Source organism: Aplysia californica, unplaced genomic scaffold (genome assembly GCF_000002075.1).
Source record: "Aplysia californica isolate F4 #8 unplaced genomic scaffold, AplCal3.0 scaffold00015, whole genome shotgun sequence".
Classification (NCBI taxonomy): domain Eukaryota; kingdom Metazoa; phylum Mollusca; class Gastropoda; order Aplysiida; family Aplysiidae; genus Aplysia; species Aplysia californica.
This window is the reverse complement of record NW_004797285.1, coordinates 2,688,996-2,705,532: the sequence shown is the minus strand read 5'-3', so window position 1 is coordinate 2,705,532 and position 16,537 is coordinate 2,688,996. Positions and strand designations below refer to the sequence as shown.

The 16,537-nt window shown below is 37.2% G+C and overlaps 1 protein-coding gene across 2 annotated transcripts in view; it reads left to right on the top strand.

Moving 5' to 3' along the window:
• Window positions 1-2,642: 2,642 nt before the first annotated feature.
• LOC101848861 (sodium/hydrogen exchanger 10) overlaps window positions 2,643-16,537 on the top strand; it is a 33,607-nt gene continuing 19,712 nt past the window's right edge. Inside the window, exons 1-10 of one of the 2 annotated variants that reach the window (XM_005090324.3) lie at window positions 2,643-3,232; window positions 3,845-3,925; window positions 4,932-5,117; window positions 5,960-6,097; window positions 7,294-7,413; window positions 9,345-9,488; window positions 10,546-10,651; window positions 11,334-11,477; window positions 14,756-14,921; window positions 16,057-16,138. In XM_005090324.3, coding sequence (XP_005090381.1) covers window positions 3,169-3,232; window positions 3,845-3,925; window positions 4,932-5,117; window positions 5,960-6,097; window positions 7,294-7,413; window positions 9,345-9,488; window positions 10,546-10,651; window positions 11,334-11,477; window positions 14,756-14,921; window positions 16,057-16,138 — 1,231 coding nt within the window. In that variant the 5' untranslated portion in view covers window positions 2,643-3,168. The remainder of the gene's footprint in view (window positions 3,233-3,844; window positions 3,926-4,931; window positions 5,118-5,959; window positions 6,098-7,293; window positions 7,414-9,344; window positions 9,489-10,545; window positions 10,652-11,333; window positions 11,478-14,755; window positions 14,922-16,056; window positions 16,139-16,537) is intronic. The other variant, XM_005090325.3, reaches the window with a different exon arrangement.

Here is a 16,537-nt window from a genome sequence, read left to right as displayed (position 1 = left end):
CCCCACAATAACTTTTATCACAGTTACTCTCATATGCTGTGAAATGGGGTCCCTAATAAATTTCAGACAAGTCGTTCCGTATTGGTTGTTCTTCTATTTACCTCAATAGGGGGTTCCAGTGGCCGAGTGGTTAGTGTATTAAGACTGACAAAAAAGTCGAGCATACATAGGTGACAGAGCATTTAGGTTAGGTGGATTGTCATTTGGGTGTGTCGCTGATCAAGACACGATAACCATTATTCAAAGAAGCAGGGTAGGCCTACTTCACAGTGGAGACCAGCAATGAGTGTGTTTGTAGGTGTGTTTTTGTATGTATGCAGAGATTTATGTGCTAATGTATAAATTTCAATGTATGATAATTATGTGTTTTGCAACTCTTAACCAAATTTCTCTAGGCTTAGGGAGATCAGTAAAGTGGAATTTATAATGATTTATTTATTATTTGTGAGGCAGCGTGGTGGAATCAGGCTCTCGTCAAAATAATGAAATCGAAGGAAAAAGTAGTTTTCTCCCTGCTTAGCAGTTTTTATCAATTTTTTTTTTTGGGCTCAACACCTTTTATGTCCATTTACAAACACATTCCTTTGAGGATTTCACCGAAAAATATCGATTAAAGGCTCAATAATATAAATTTACAGTTTCCATAGACTCTCTAGCTTTGGAATTTACCAAGCCTTGGCGACCAGTTTCTCGCTAATTTTACTTCTTAAACCAGGTGACCCCCACCTCCTTCAATCCAAAATAATTATCCCCACTTCTGTTGAAAGATGGATGGGTAATTTTTTCATTGAAAGCAAGACAAATGAACAAGCTTTAAGATGGTACCAATAACTAAATATGCCCAAAAATTGACGAGAGCCTGATTCCACTACGCTGCCTCACATTTTATGATTGTTATATCGCACCTGCACACACTTTTGAGCAACTTCGACCAACCGTCCGAGCAGGCCCTGTGTGTGTGTGTGTGTGTGTGTGTGTGTGTGCGTGTGTGTGTGTGTGTGTGCGTGTGTGTGTATATGTGTGTGTGTGTGTGTGTGTGTGTATGTGTGTGTGTGTGTGTGTGTGTGTGTATGTGTTTGTGTTCGGATGTGAATGATTGACTATATTTCTCCCCTAACGGAGGGAAATTTTTGTGGAGTAAATCGACTACTATATAGTGTCTCTCCCGGTCGAGCTAACCATCAAACAAATGCCACCATTGTTTGCCGTCATTTAAAAACATGAATATGAAGGCGTAGATCTAACAATATTTCAAAGGGTCATTAATTTTTTTCTTCTTCGTTTTTTTTTTTCCTTTTGTTTCTTTTTTTCTACCACAAATGACACCCCGCTCAATTCTTATTTTAAGAAGGATATAGATGTCTAGAAATGTAAACTTACTCTATTTTACGCCTTGCTCTGCGTTGTGGCGAGTAGCCAAAATTACTTTCAGCTTTTTTGTTTGTTTATATTACAGAAAAAATGACGGTACTGCAGGACAAAACTCAAGCTGGCTGTGACCGTTTAAAAAAATATTTTTCTGATCGCCCTGTTTACTTTTCCTTTTGTTTGTTTGTTTGTTTGTTTGTTTGTTTGTTTGTTGTTGTTGTTGTTGTTGTTGTTGTTGTTGTTGTTGTTGTTGTTGTTGTTGTTGTTGTTGTTGGCATTAAGTTGCATTCTTTCCTTGGTGTTTTCGACCATCATTTGATGCCATTAAAGTTTCTTCAGGTTTTATTGTGCTCAATTTCCTCTTTTTTCATCCTCCAATATTTCTGTCAATGTCAGGCCTAGGCCTAAAGTGAAATGTGACGAGGTGTTTGGTGCCAAGTGCCAACTATAGATTTACACTAGATCTATGTCTAAATCTATGGCACCAACTCAATTTAACCACAGGCTTTAAAAAATTATTATTAAATACTCTCTGGTTTAACCACTGGTTTAACCAAGGAATTCAACTCTTGGGAATCATAGATGAGGACAAAAATGGAGAGTTACATTTCTTAGTTGACTGAAAGGCCTTCCATTACTTCCAAGAAACCAACCAATCTTGTCAAATTGGCCTTCAAATCTAGATCTATAATCTAGATCTAGATCTAGGCCCTAGTCTATTACATTAATGCTAGATTTCACGGAAGGAAGATGAGGTAGAATTCTGGTCCTGGAAAAAGCGAGCTTTGGCCGCTTAGTAATAAAACACTTAAGAAGAGACATAGCCCTATAATATTATTACGTAGTGTCTGGGACACTTGGACAGACACAAAGGAGGCTTTGAACATCTTGCTCTCTTAAAAATAAAAGTATTGTTAGAAAATACGTTGCAAAACAAGGACCCTACAATAAAAGAAAAAGGAAAAATCGGCAGACGTACAGCAAAAACAACTTATTCAGAGAACTGGAACGAATTATGTGGCTGGGAAAAAATTGTAAGTTGTTGTTTTAGGGGAGTTCGAGCAGAGACTTGAGTTAATATTTAAACCAGATCGCCAAAGTCGGTTTCAGATCCGGCACTTTATGGTGATATGGAGTTTAGATATTGTAGGGTATGGGACTATCCATCGTAATGTTTTTCTTTCTTCTTCTTGTGCTATTGGTTTTCGTATACTCCCAATTCTAACTCGGTACGTTTCTTTCTAAAATTTTGAAATCTTAATGCTCATTGGGCAGAGTCACAGCTTCATCAAGGTGGATGATCAGTTCTGGCAGTAGATTCTAGCCTAGATCTATTATTGTCATGAATAAGGTCAAAATTGGAAAAACCTGGCAAATACTTTCGTTTGGGGTCTGCAGTCTGCTATGGTTTTAAAAATGGAGAATGGACTGGACGGACAGTGGTAGTACAGTACAGTAGCCTATCCAGTATCCGGACGGACAGTCGAGCCAAGCTAATTGACTGCTTTTCATCCAAAACATTTCCTGCTCTTGCTTGAGCCGTATTGATCTAGATATTAGATCTAGATCTAGATCTAGACTAGATTCTAGAAGCTTTTCAATTCGCATTTTGGATAATTAAGGAATTTTGCGTGTGTGCCTGCCCCTGTTTATCAGAAGACTGAACGTAGACGTTCTCAGGCTCATTCTGACTCTAGGATCAAGATCTACAATCAGCTGCAGATCTAATCTAGATCTATATTTTATTAATTAGAAGTCAGTGATTTAAGAAGTTGAATGTGACGCTCTTCCTTCTCCAGAATGTCGGAGGACGCTGACAACTTACGAGTTATTTTTTTCTCCTTTCTCAACTTATTTTTGTTTTGTAAGTGCCGTTGTTATGGCGTCTAGATGTAGATATCTAGATTTCTAGTTATGTTAGATCTATAATCTATATATATACTTAATTATTATAATGGAATTCACTGCTTAGAATTGAGATTCTTTTACACCTTTTGGTCTAAAAAATATACACTCTTAAAGTAGCTTAAGGCTTAAGAATTTAAGAATCCGTTGAAACGCAATGCCGATGGGAAATAGAGCAGTTGTCATGGGCCAGAGGATGTCAGAATCAGAATGAGACAGCTCATTATTAGGATGTGTGTTTTATCATTTCTTTTCTGTGTTGCCAGATCAAACAAGAGTGAGACCACATTGTGCAATGCCTCTTCCTTTTGGTCCCAAAATTATATGAATTGTCTGCTCTGCTGGGAAAAACAGCAAAAAGCACTTGTCTCTCTCGCTCTCTTTCAGGTTAAACATCATACCAAAATTAAAGGAATACCAATATTCCAGTACTCTTGGGGCCAACACCAGAGACTGCCTTTATAATTTAAATTATAATTATTGCTTCTGATTTGCAGCCTTTATTTTCACTTGAGCGTACGCTATCAGTTTCTGGGTCTTGTAATATTCTGTTTTATTTGAAACTCCACAGGTTTAGTGAGAGTAGCAGTTCTGCTGTCACCACTACCTGTTCCGAATAATTTCATCATGCTTTTGATAGGGATCATTGGAGGTATGTCTTTGATTCTTTCTTATAATATTATATTTATGGCTTCTTTAATGATTAAATTGATTGCATTCCTAAAGAAACAAGACAAGTGGATGGAGCTGGTTGCAAATTCTACAGTGGTGCCCCAATGGTCAGCAAGACACAGGACAGAGTGAAGTGACTGTAGATTTCTGGTTGTATTTTAATGTTCATTTTACATAACTTGAGTGAGTTTGAGCTTTTCTGTAGGGAAAGGGATGGCACTTGAACATTTTTCCTGTAAAGAAGTTCTGTTCTCTATACTGCCTGGTAAAAGGTGCTCTGGGAAGCTACATTCCCCTTGCTACTTCTAAGTCACGAGGAGTTAATGTTTATATATTATGGCTTCTTCTACAGATTAGCAAGCTACAGGATTGTAGGACCTACATAAAACCAAGGTCTGGCATGCTGTTTAATTTTTTTTACGGGGAAAAAACTGATGCTGGCAAAGATGCAATTGATCAGCTAAAATTATAATGCGTAATTCAATTTTTTAAAATTTTTCTAGCTCAAAGATAGTAGTCTTTTCAAGATTCCTCTTCTTTGTTTCCTCTATTTTTCACATGGGTACTTTAGGTTTACATAATCCTACTGTTGGCTTCCTGCCAGTACAAGAAGCTGTCAGTCATTTTTTTTTCTCTGTCGCCTATTCACATGAAACAGTTAAGTGTGCAGTTAATTAAATGCCGATAGTCAGCATTAGCTCTGGTTTGTGTTCAGAAAAAGGCTTTGCAATTGAGAGGCATATCTTTCTGTTTCACTGAATAGGTTTTATCGATGAGCATTGTTATAATTATTTCACTGTTCCGACTTAAATCAAAATTTGCCTTTTCTTTTATGTCATACGTTTGCTGTCAAGTTTATACTCTGGTTATTTTGAGCGCGATGTTGTCCCTGTCTGTATTATTGATTTTAATGTTTGAAAATTAAATAACACAGTCCCAGTCCTTTTAGTATTTTCTTTACTAATATACTTTTTTTTTTCTATCAGGGTATTTGGATAGATATGTTGTTGAGCTCAATTATGTGTCTCTGCTGCGAGTGGCTCTGAAGTCTTCAGTCACCCTCATAGACATCATATTTCCTGTGATAATGTTTGAAGCAACATACTTCACATCTCTTGAGCCATTTGTTATCACAGGAGCATGGATTTCCCTGTTTCTTCCCATTGCTTTTGGTGAGCATTTCGATGGTCTTTTCTTATTATTACATTCATGTATCCTTTTGAAGTAAGTGTATTAACATTTTTGGTTTAGCTGTTATCCTTTTGAGTACCAAAATTTTCAATGTGTTTTGTGTGTAGAGTATCCCAAGTTACCATGTAAGAAACTTGGTTTGATGTTGTATGCATTTATACTCTGTGCTTTCCCAATATCTCTAACTCAACTTTCGTAAATACATAGCCTCATATCGACATAATATCACCGAAGTGCATTTAGAAGCTTCTTTATACACAAGTGCATCCTCACATACACAGTCACACCTTCCGACTCACTTATTATACACTCACAAACGCACACACACACACACACACACACACACTCACACACACACACACACACACTTTCACCCACACACATTCACACACACACACGCACACTCTCACACACACACACACACACACACACTCTCACACATACGCGCTCACACACACACACACACACACATACGCATGTACAAATTTCTCCCTTCATCTCACTCTAGACACAACATGGAAATATAAGGTATTCACATTTAAACCAAGTCTACAATAATACCAAAATGTAGGTACAATATAATATACACTTACAAAGCACTTTGTGTGCCTATATGTCTTGTCATTCTCATATTATAGTGCTTAGTATTTTGGGTGAACCAAGAAAAAAGTCTCCATCTTATAGTGTTCAGCATTTTATAAACTTTCCGATTTACGTACTATCGCTTTCAAGGAAAGATTTGATGTTGTGAACATGTATTTCATTTAATAGTCTGACAATCCATTGAAATTTTGTTGATTTTATTTTCAATTATTTTGAATAGGGTTTTCAGTGATGGTTATTGCTGCAGCAGCTACACTTTTGTTTGACTATGGCTGGACCTGGGTTCACGGTGTCATCCTGGGATCTATCATTGTGGTGCCTGGGCTTGTTCTCACTCGGTCTTTTTTAAAACGCTTAAGTAAGTTTTGGTTTAGTTATCACCCAGCAATTATGGGTAAGAGTATAATGTAAGAAACTTGTATGGTATTATTAAGAGAACTGACTGAAGGTCTTGTTATTTGGGATGCTCGCTAAAGTTTTTTATTTTTTTAAATTTCCTGTTCCAATGTGGTTTTATTGAAGCTGTTTTTTTGTTTTTTTAAATTAATCCTTTTCTTATCATGAAGTGCCAGGTCTGAACGACATTGGCAACTATGTTTGGCCATTTATTTCTTTGTTCATATGCTCTAAAAAAATAACTTTCGTTATCTGGCCTATCCCTGTCACATGATTTTTTATTGTCTGTTACGATTTTCCAGTTTAGCTTCTCTGGTCTACCTCAGCCTTGTTTGCCTTTTGTTTTCCCCGTAAAAGCAATATGGTCAAGGCCTTGGTGTCTACTCAAGGGTCCCAAAAACTGCATTTGTCTTTTTCTAATTTTTTTAAATTAATGAGTGGCCCATGCAGGCTTCTTTCACTTCCATTGTAGCATGAAGAGACATACACACATGTAAGTTGTAGCAGGACGAGACATAGCTTTCATACATTCCACCGGAACAGCTTGGACACTTTCATTGAAGTGTTACCCATGAACTCAAGTGTGACGTACTACACATAACAACAACACACCTCAACAATTTGGTCTTAAGGTTAGTCGCCACACCATCTCATTTGATTTCTTTTCCTTCCATGAAATTTTCAATGGTAGGCCTACCCTAAGAAACCACATTTCTGTTTTCTTCTAGCTGTGGTTGTATTGTCTTACTAGCTCACATTGGCTTGTTGTGATGCTGAGGGGCTGTTACTGTTTGTCAGTATCTGTTTTCTGAGATTAGTAATTGTTTTTTTTTCTTAATTCCAGTGCTCAAAGTGAGTCACAAGCTGAATGAGGTTGAAAAATTAACATCCAATCTACTAACATGTCTACTAAAAAGTCTGTTGTGTTCCTCGTCTAAAAACCAAAAACACAATGAGACTTTTTCAGACATTCATTAAAGGGGGGAAAAAAAGAGAAATGGTGTTCCATGGTAGGGAGGAAGTGTAAGAACTAATCTTCTAGTTAATGGTTTGTTAAAAGACTGGATGTTAATTTTTAGACCTGCATCTGTTGAGAAGAAAGTAATTATATATTTTGAAATACAACTGTATATTATTTGTTTTGCATTGTCTTGACAGCTGCATCATCAAAGCTTCGGAGCCTTTTGGAGGGGGAAGCGTTAGCTGGAAATTGCCTGGCTTTCATTGTGTTCAAGTTTGTCATCCTGTATCTGAAAACTGACAAATTTCTTGTGTCAGGTATTTTTTTTTCAAGCTAAGTATGCAGAGTTATGTATTTTTTATGGACTTACATTGTCCCTATATTTTTAGCTTTTGTGAAATTCTTTAAATTGCCTCCCGGAGACTAACAAATTTACCCATTACTTCCCAGTAGGAGTCACAACCCCTCCAATGGAAAATCCAAGCACATGAACTCTACTGCTATATATGAGGCATCATGGTGGAATCAGGCCCTCGTCAAGATAACGAAATCAAAGAAATTAATATTGGCATTTTTGGGGTCGATTGGCAATATTTGTTTAAGTTTCTTTTTTTGGCTGTACACATTTTATGACCATTTAAAAAACATTTTTTGTGTGGATTTTACTGAAAAAAATTGATTAATGGCAAAAAAAATTTTCCTGTTTCCAAGGAACTCTCAGGCTATGAAAGTTATCAAACCTTTGTGGCAATTTTCTTGTTAATTTTACCTCTGCAACCAGGTGCCCTGACCTGAAGGGTCCTTCAACTGCAAATATTTCAACTTCTATTCAATTTAGATGGATATTTTTTCACTAAAAATGAAGGCAAATGAACAGTCTTTAAGATGATACCAATAACTCCATAATATGTCCAAAAATTGACGAGCGCCTGATACCACTACGTCATGACACATATGTTCTGAAGTGATGTTTACTCTGGTGTGTTACCTTCTCATTATCTTCTTCCATCTACTGATATCTTGTAAGTTAAAATGCTGTCTTTGAAATTACTTTTTTTTTATGATACAATTTAACAGGTGTTACTTTGGTATATTCGCTAAAGCAAATAGACAAAATCAGTGTACTGGTGAGAAATGGTCATATGAACAAGCCAGTTATCAAGAACTGCGGAATGCATGCAAGCACATTTCAGTCATAACATATGTGTACGTGCCTAAAGAAAGGTACCAAAAGTCGCCACAGACCATTTTGAGCTACCGGCTGATAATGACAAAAATCAGTTTTTTGACAAAAATGTATTTCCATTTAAAAAATGATAGTTCCACCTTTTTTTTAACAATGTGTTAAAAGGGTTTTCATTGCTTTGACTTTTAAATATTTTTTGGGGAATAATTTTTAGACTGCTGTATTTTAAAAAGAGATAATAAAAACTGCTTTTAAAAGGTGTTAAAATCTATTCTTGAAGCATGTTTTCTCTTCCCTGCTATGTTTTACCATTGAATTCTAATCATGATATTGATGTCAACTGAATACCAGATTGGAAATTAATTTTCCATGAATAAATACACTAGAGACAACTGAATCATTGGGGTTTTTTTTTCAAGTTTGTATGTGTTCTAAACTTTAAAGCTATTTTTTCAATATTAGATCTTTATACCCTACCTCGCAGAATGTGCAATATCTGAATAACTACTTGGGATATCTCATAAAATTAAAAAACCACTGTGTTCAGCATTGAATTTCCTATAAGGTACAAAAATCCGACTTTTGGTACCTTTCTTTAAGCACACACATAGGCCTATATATTATGCAAACAAAATTTATTGAAAGGACAGTTTTTAGGTTCAGTTCCCTGGAATATGAGAGCAGTGACTTTTGTCTTGCACTTGAAAATACATTCTGACTTATTAATTAGTTTATAGAAGTTGGTACTTCAGGAGGTAGGTAGAGGGACATCCTGAATTCTTTGTTGGAAGAGAAAATATATGTTATAGCAGCAAACCGAAAAATTTTAGTTTCATTTGTAAGACGAACAGTGCTTTACAGCTTTTTCCTATTTTTTAAAACTGTTTATCACCTACTTTTTCTACCTTTTCTGTCTTTTTAAAAATTTCAAGCAAAATTAGTCATCGCAAACTTCTTTCATACTTAAACTTACCATTTGATATGATTTGTGAGGCACCTTTTTATATGATTATACCTCATCCTGAATTGGATAAGTTTTCTTTTTTTTTATTATTAAAACAGGAATGGTGATAGAAGTATGTGTAGCCCCACTGTGGGGGTTGTTGGTGGCCAAGATCGTGTCCTTCTGGTTGTCTAAGACTGTGAAAGACCCTGTCAATGAAATATGCATCACAATCGCCTCTGTTTACACTTGTTATCTGCTTGGTGAGTGTTCAGATGTTATAAGGTTTACTTGAAAGCAATATACAGTATAATCCCCTAATATCAACATGCTTTGGGAAGTCGATTTGATGTCGATATATAAAAATGTCGATAAATGAAAGTGTAAAGCCAAAGAGGAAAAACCAATGGGAGGTCAGCGGTAAAAGACAACGCTACTTTTTAAGCTGGCTGCTTCCCTTGATTCTTGTAACTAATAAGAGGCAGAGGGGAGGGGGTTGGAGTTACGGTACCAAAGACCGTGCAGCGCGAGGTGCACTCTACACACTAGCGCAAACTTTCTTGTAGCATTCTTTTAAGGCCATTTATCAGAGTTTGTGGCTGCTTGCTGGGGAAAATGGAAAGGCAAGGCATTGACTTACTGACCGTGGTACTTGCCAGCGACAGACTGAGAAAGGGATGGGGAAGGGGAGTGAGCGAGAGGAAGTGGGGGTAGGGAGGTGTTTCCCAGCGCACGAAACGCTCACCTCTGTGAGTAGAGGCTCTGTACTGTGTTAGAGACTACACTGTGTAGTCCCTCCTTGACCTACTAAAGCCTGATGTGTCGATATTAGGCTACTTGGCGGGTATGCAGACTTAATGAAGAACTAATGCGTTCACCGCCAGGTACCCAGGAAGCATGTTGATAAAGCAGAGTGGGCCGAAAAAAGTTGATATAAGAGAAATTGTTTTGTGAAGATATTGAAGGAAAAATTTCGTAATTGGAAAATATGTCAAATGTCGATAAATCAGACATTGATATAAGTTTATTATACTGTATTTTTTTTTTCCTTTGTGCTTTCCACAATTCTATTTTGGAGACACAGTCAGTACTTTGCGTCCTGACCTTATTTTTTGTAACTTACTCGCATTTGATATGCGCTTCTTAGTGTTAACCATCCAGACACCAGCAGTAAAAGTGTTTTAGTTTATTCATTTTACTTTTAAATGTGTTAATGTCTTATTAATAGAATAACTGAAAGCAGAGCCCATCTTTTAGAATGAAATGGTTTTTCTCCTGACCCTGTGATGTGACAAATTTGGTTTTTCTCTGAATCTGCAGCTCTTAAATTCAGGGTGTCAGGTGTTATTGCTGTTGTCACTCTCGGAGTTTCCTTGAGTGGAAACAGATCCAATATGGGAGTGGACACTGAGAAAATCTTACTGAGGTGAACAAAAGAGTTCAGTTTGTGATATTTGTTTGTTTGTGAAGCAGAGAAGCTGTTTATTTATTATTACTTTTAATGAGTCAGTAACCTAGATTGTTTCTTGTAAATACAAGTCTTTTACTGCTGCATGATATAATTGTTTAAATTTGTTTATATGACAGATCACAATGAATACTAGAACTAGAACATATCTTTCTTTATTTGTAATTATTTTTATTGTTCTGACTGGTAGATAAGACATTAAAACTGCAGACAAATTTTAAATTTTGTAGTCAAAGTGTGTTTTGATAATACGAAAGAAATTAAATGTTTTTCTAAAATGTTTCTCCTCTAGCATTTGTCACATTTGTATATTGATATAGTTTCATCGATAGGGATTTTGAATAATTTGAATTGGTATCATTGGGGAAAATTTCTATTGAGTATCTTGATTTTTCTGATGGGATGTTCTATTCCTCGCAGACTGGGCTGGCCCTGATGGACAGGCTTGAAACCTTCCTCCCAAATAATGTAAATAATGTTGATGGGAGTATAAAGTTTTTTTAAAGAGAAGAAATAGATTTGCAGGTAGTGTTTTTCCAATTATATTTGAAATTACAACTGATACTGATCTGAGGTACAATTATTCGTTTAATAAAATGTATGGAAGTCTGCACAGTCTTTCTTTTCTGTTTTCCTTCAGGTCTCTTCACGTGGTGTCTTCTTACTTCAGTTGTAACCTGATTGTTGTGTATGGAATGGCAGTTGTATATTACGTTGTCCCCGTCATTGAGGGAAAAGACCTGTGGAATATACTTCTTGTCTTTCTCATCAACAACATTGTTCGGTAAGTTATTGATTTTGATAATGTTATTTCAGAAGACAGTTCATCTCTTTGACCAAACGCAATTTTGTTCGTCAGGACTATAAGAGTCATTTTTAAGCTAACAAGAATGTTTTTCTTAGTGCAGAAATCTATAAATGTAAGTCTTGTTCAAGAATGTCACTGTTAGAGCAGAGAGAGGACTCATCTTGTGATATTGACCAATACAGTAGAACACGGCTATAGCGGGACAATTGATTCCAAGAGAAAAATCCCACTGTGGGCAAGTTCCCGCTATAGGAATGCAAATTGGAAATTACCGAGAAATTTCTTTAAATCCACATGATTACCTCCCTTCAATATCAATGAAATTTGCGCTTTTGATTAGTCTTCCTTTTCTTGTCAACGTCATTGGTTATCTCGGCCTTTAATTTGAGTGAGAAGCATTTCCTTTTGTCTTTGTTGGAAGCCATCTTTTCCTCAGTCTCGTTGCTTATGCTGTCTATCATACTGGTAGGCCTACTGTAGAGCTGGTGAAGTGGATGCGTGAGTATGCCTATGAGCATCAACGATCGCAATTGAGTGAATCAGGAATCACACACTACACGCTCTCCTCTTGTATTACTTTTTGGCCTAGCCTAGGCCTAGGGCTATGGCCTATACGCTCTCATACTGAGCGTCTAAGCTACGGCACATCACTTTTGGAGTTGCTTACGTAACGCGTCTCTCCGCACCATCTCTCTCTGCTGCCTGCCCCACCTCACTCATCACTGGACTGGCCAATCACAACGATGCACTGCTGACTGCCTCAAAAACAGAACGCTGCACAGTGGCAACTAGCAATGGTGTGCGGATTGTCTGTGTTTGTGATATTATGTATTATTTAGATAGTGTGATATAATATAGTGTAAAGCTCATAGTTTTGCTATAGAGTGGGGTTATGCGCTATAGAAATGCAACTTATTATTATTTATTATTATTGATACAGACTTCAACAAAAGCTAAGGACCACCTTTACAGACAGCCTTGATTTTTAAAAAATCCGAAAAAAAGACGGCAAGGAATGTTTCAATTTTTTTTTGCTCTGAAAGTGTTCATGGGTTACCAATTCGTACTGCAGAGCTTCCTAAAGGGGCAAAACTACCACGTGCTGCACTCCAATCCTCGGGGAATTTTAGCCACATTTGCTGTTTTTTATCGACTTGTGTGCGACACCAGGGACATTCCTCAGTTAAAATTTCTTGTGCACGTCATAAACGGACATACGGTCTCGAACTGTGCTCACTTTGGTGGCAATATAAGCCGCCGTTTGCTCAAAATCCGGTATCGCATCAGCATGCCACCAAGACGAAACCTGGGAGACTTTAATGGTGCCAGAGCTATGGCATGGCTGCAAGATGGAGTTGGAGCCCGAGAAGTTGCCAGAAGGCTTGCAGTGTCACACTCTGTCATTGTCCGGCTGAGGCAGCGCCATCAAGCCACTGGATCCATCCAAGAGCGCCCACATGCAGGTCGACCCAAGAAGACCACTCAGAGTGTTTGCAAGTCGTCCTTAACTTTTGTTGAAGTCTGTATATTTATATAATATAATTATACGTATTTTGTATATATTCATGAATGGCATTGTAAAACTAAATTTCCCAAGGGGGTCAGTGAAGTGGAATTTATTTGTATATATTCATTCATTACTACTAAATGTGAGGCAGCGTGGTGGAATCAGGCTCTCGTCAAAATAATCAAAGTGAAGAAACTTACATTTTTCCACAGGTTTGTGAATTTTCATAAAATTTATGTTTTTTGGCTCAACACCTTTCATGCCCATAAAAGAACTCATTTCAGTGTTAATTTTTCTGAAATACGTTGATTAAAGGCACAAAAAATGTAAATTTTCAGTTACCACGGACTCTAAAACTAAGGAAGTAACTAATCTTTTGCAGCCATTTTCTCACAAATTTTACCTCTAAAAACAGGTGACCCCCACCTCCTTCATTCACAAATATCTCGACTTATATTCAATATAAATGGATGTTTTTAAAAATGTAAATAAAGGCAACTGAACAAGCTTTAAGATGATACCAATAACTCTACATGCCCAAAAATTGACGAGAGCCTGATTCCACCACGCTGCATCACAAATATCCTTTGTGCCCCCTTGAGATGTCAGTGGACAACAATTCAACAAGGGGAAAGAAAACTTATGCGGTGGAGGTAGTGACATGGTTTAGGCTACTAGTGCTTCCTTGAAAACATGTGTGATTGCTAAAATCTTGGTTAGGGTGTCTTTTATTTTCCTCTTTCTTGAGTTTTGAAACTTTTTTTGCTTGCACTGCCGCTATTTTTACTATGTAAAATAATATTGTATCACAATGTTTAGGTAGTGTAATGTTCTGTTTCTATGTTAGGATAGAGAACTATGCCGCATTGCACATTTAGCTCAGTTTGTTATGCAGGGGTGCAGTGCAGGTTACCCTGGATAAAATCCCTAACTTGGCACTTTTGTATTTTAGATTAAAATGTAAAGAAATGTTTAAGCATCTTCACAAAGTTGGCTGTGTGTTTTCAGAGAAGGACTCTAAATTTAGTCACTGTTGCCTGAGTCATCATCATCAATGCCTTTCACCCCTGGCAGGGTATAGGCCATATACAAGCTCCTTCCATTTATCTCTGTCCTGGGCCTTCCTTCCAAGCTCTTTCCAACTGAGCTTCATCTCTCTCATGTCCCTTAGCACACACATCCTCCATGTTTCCCGTGGCCTACCCCTGCCTCGTGCTCCCTGTGGGTCCTACTGCAGTGACTGTCTTGTGATGTTTCCGCTGGGCTTTCTGAAGGTGTGTCCCACCCATCACCACTTTCTTAGTCCTATTTCTACTTTTATATCCTTTTGTCCTGTCCTTTCTCACAGCTCTTCATTTTTTATTCTATCCTGCCACTTCAGTCTCAGGATACTCCTCATACATCTGTTAATGAAAGTCTGGACTTTGTTCAGCACTGTCTTTGTTGTCTTCCAAGTTTAACAGCCGTAGAGGAGCACATAGTTGACATTGGAGTTATAAAATTGAATCTTGGTGGGCAGTGAGATGTTGCTTGCTTTCCAGACTTTTGTTAATTGATTGAATGCTGAATTTGCCTTGACTGTTCTAGCTTTTAGTTGCCTGAGTAAGCTTGCTGTATTGATGAGGATGTTAAGACATTTGATCAGTTAGGGTACCATACACAAAAAATATTTAGATGCCTCTGTTATCTTAATATCCTCATAGGATAGTTCCTTTCTGTCATGTCTTTTTTTTCTTTTTCATCTAAGAGTCCTCGTAGTTCTGGCTCTGCGGCCCTTCTCCAAATACAACGGTCAGTTGCTGTCCTGGAACAACACTCTGGTCATCTGTTTGTGCAATATTCGAGGTACAGTCACTGCCGTGCTTGGACTCTGCCTGCTGCATGAGGATTTTGGAATAGTTCATAAAGAAAAGGTATGCCTGAAGGACACCATAGTCTTTCCCATTGTTTGACAAAAGTGAAAGGCATAATGAATTGTGTATGTCGTGCCTGCTGTAACTTCCAGCCATTCCTGTTGAAATAGTTTACTTTGTCACAAATTTTATTTTGAACCACTTTGGTCAGCGTGACTGTTTCATTGTTAATCCAACAGTGACTGAGGTTGTGAACATTACAATGTTGTAGATGGTTGAGGTTTTTGTGACTTGTTCCTATTATTTAGGTTTCAAGGGTTGAGAAGAACATGTTGCTCAAGATTCTGCAGATGGGGCAATAGAACAGTGGACGTAGGACAGTTTTGTAAGGATGACGCCAGTGCTTCTCAGTTGGTCTTTTTTGTTCTTATGGCGGTGTAGATTATGTTCTTCTTACAGTGTAGAATATATTTTATGGAACAAGTAATAACTGAATGTTTTATATAAAATTTGAACAAGTTATGTTTTTCTGATGGCTTTTTGATAAATGAACACTATGTAAAAGAAGTGGACATGAATGTCCATCCAACAGCAAGTGATGAAAAAAAAAACATTTGAGAGGTAACAGAGCTGATAAGGCTTTTTTTCCTAGTTGCTTCAACATGTTTCAGTGTAATTCCATTTTTCCACTTGTTTAGTGCTGTACTTGCCAAATATTTATAGAAAAAAAAATTGTAAATGTAGGCGGGTTTTTTTTTCACACCTGTCAACATAATATATAGGAGATGGGCTTTGTCTGTCAAGGCCAACCTTGGTTGAGAGGGATACAATGTCCCAGAAGTAAGACTGAGATACTTGAAAGAAATTCTCCCAACACAGGAATTGAATTTGAGTCTCCTGCGTGTGACGGCAAACTGGTCCAGACAGCTTGAAATGAGAGCAGCTTTGTCAGGCTGATTTGAAGGCAAATTCTGGTTTACAAGCATCATACACACACACACTCATACACACACATACACACACATGCACACACACACACACACACGCACACACACACGCACACACGCACACACACACACACACTCGTCCATATCTTCTTTTTCATATATGAGAATGCATTCCTATTTAGAGTGCAACTAAACAGAAAAGAACAAGATGATCTTCTCTTATAAAAACAATTCCCATCATATTTCAGATGTTCTTTCAAGTGCTGGCTCAAGTGGGTCTCTCACTTTTCTTCAACTCGGTGGCCACAAATGCTGTGATACGCTATGATGGTACACACAGCAAATTGTTTTAGGAATTTTTGTTAACTGCCTTGCAATTGTTCCCTAGTTTGTTGTTGAAGTATTTCCCCTTTGTACAGACTCGTTTTTCTTCTTAAAGTTTTCCAGTTTTAGTGTGTTCTAGATAGCTCTTTGTTTCTTATTTACTTCTATAATATTAGTTCTTATACCCACTATATCAATAAATATGATTATGAGTGTGGGAAAGGGACAAAGCCATGTATTGATTGATAAACTGGAAAAATCATCAAAATTCTTTGTTCTTTACTGTATATATACCCCACTTATGGTTTCTTTTAGAACTTTTGGCAAAATTGTTTATTCATAGTTGTGTGTCTCCAAGATGGCTAAGATTATTTCTCAATGATTTCTTGGGTTTGATACTCCATT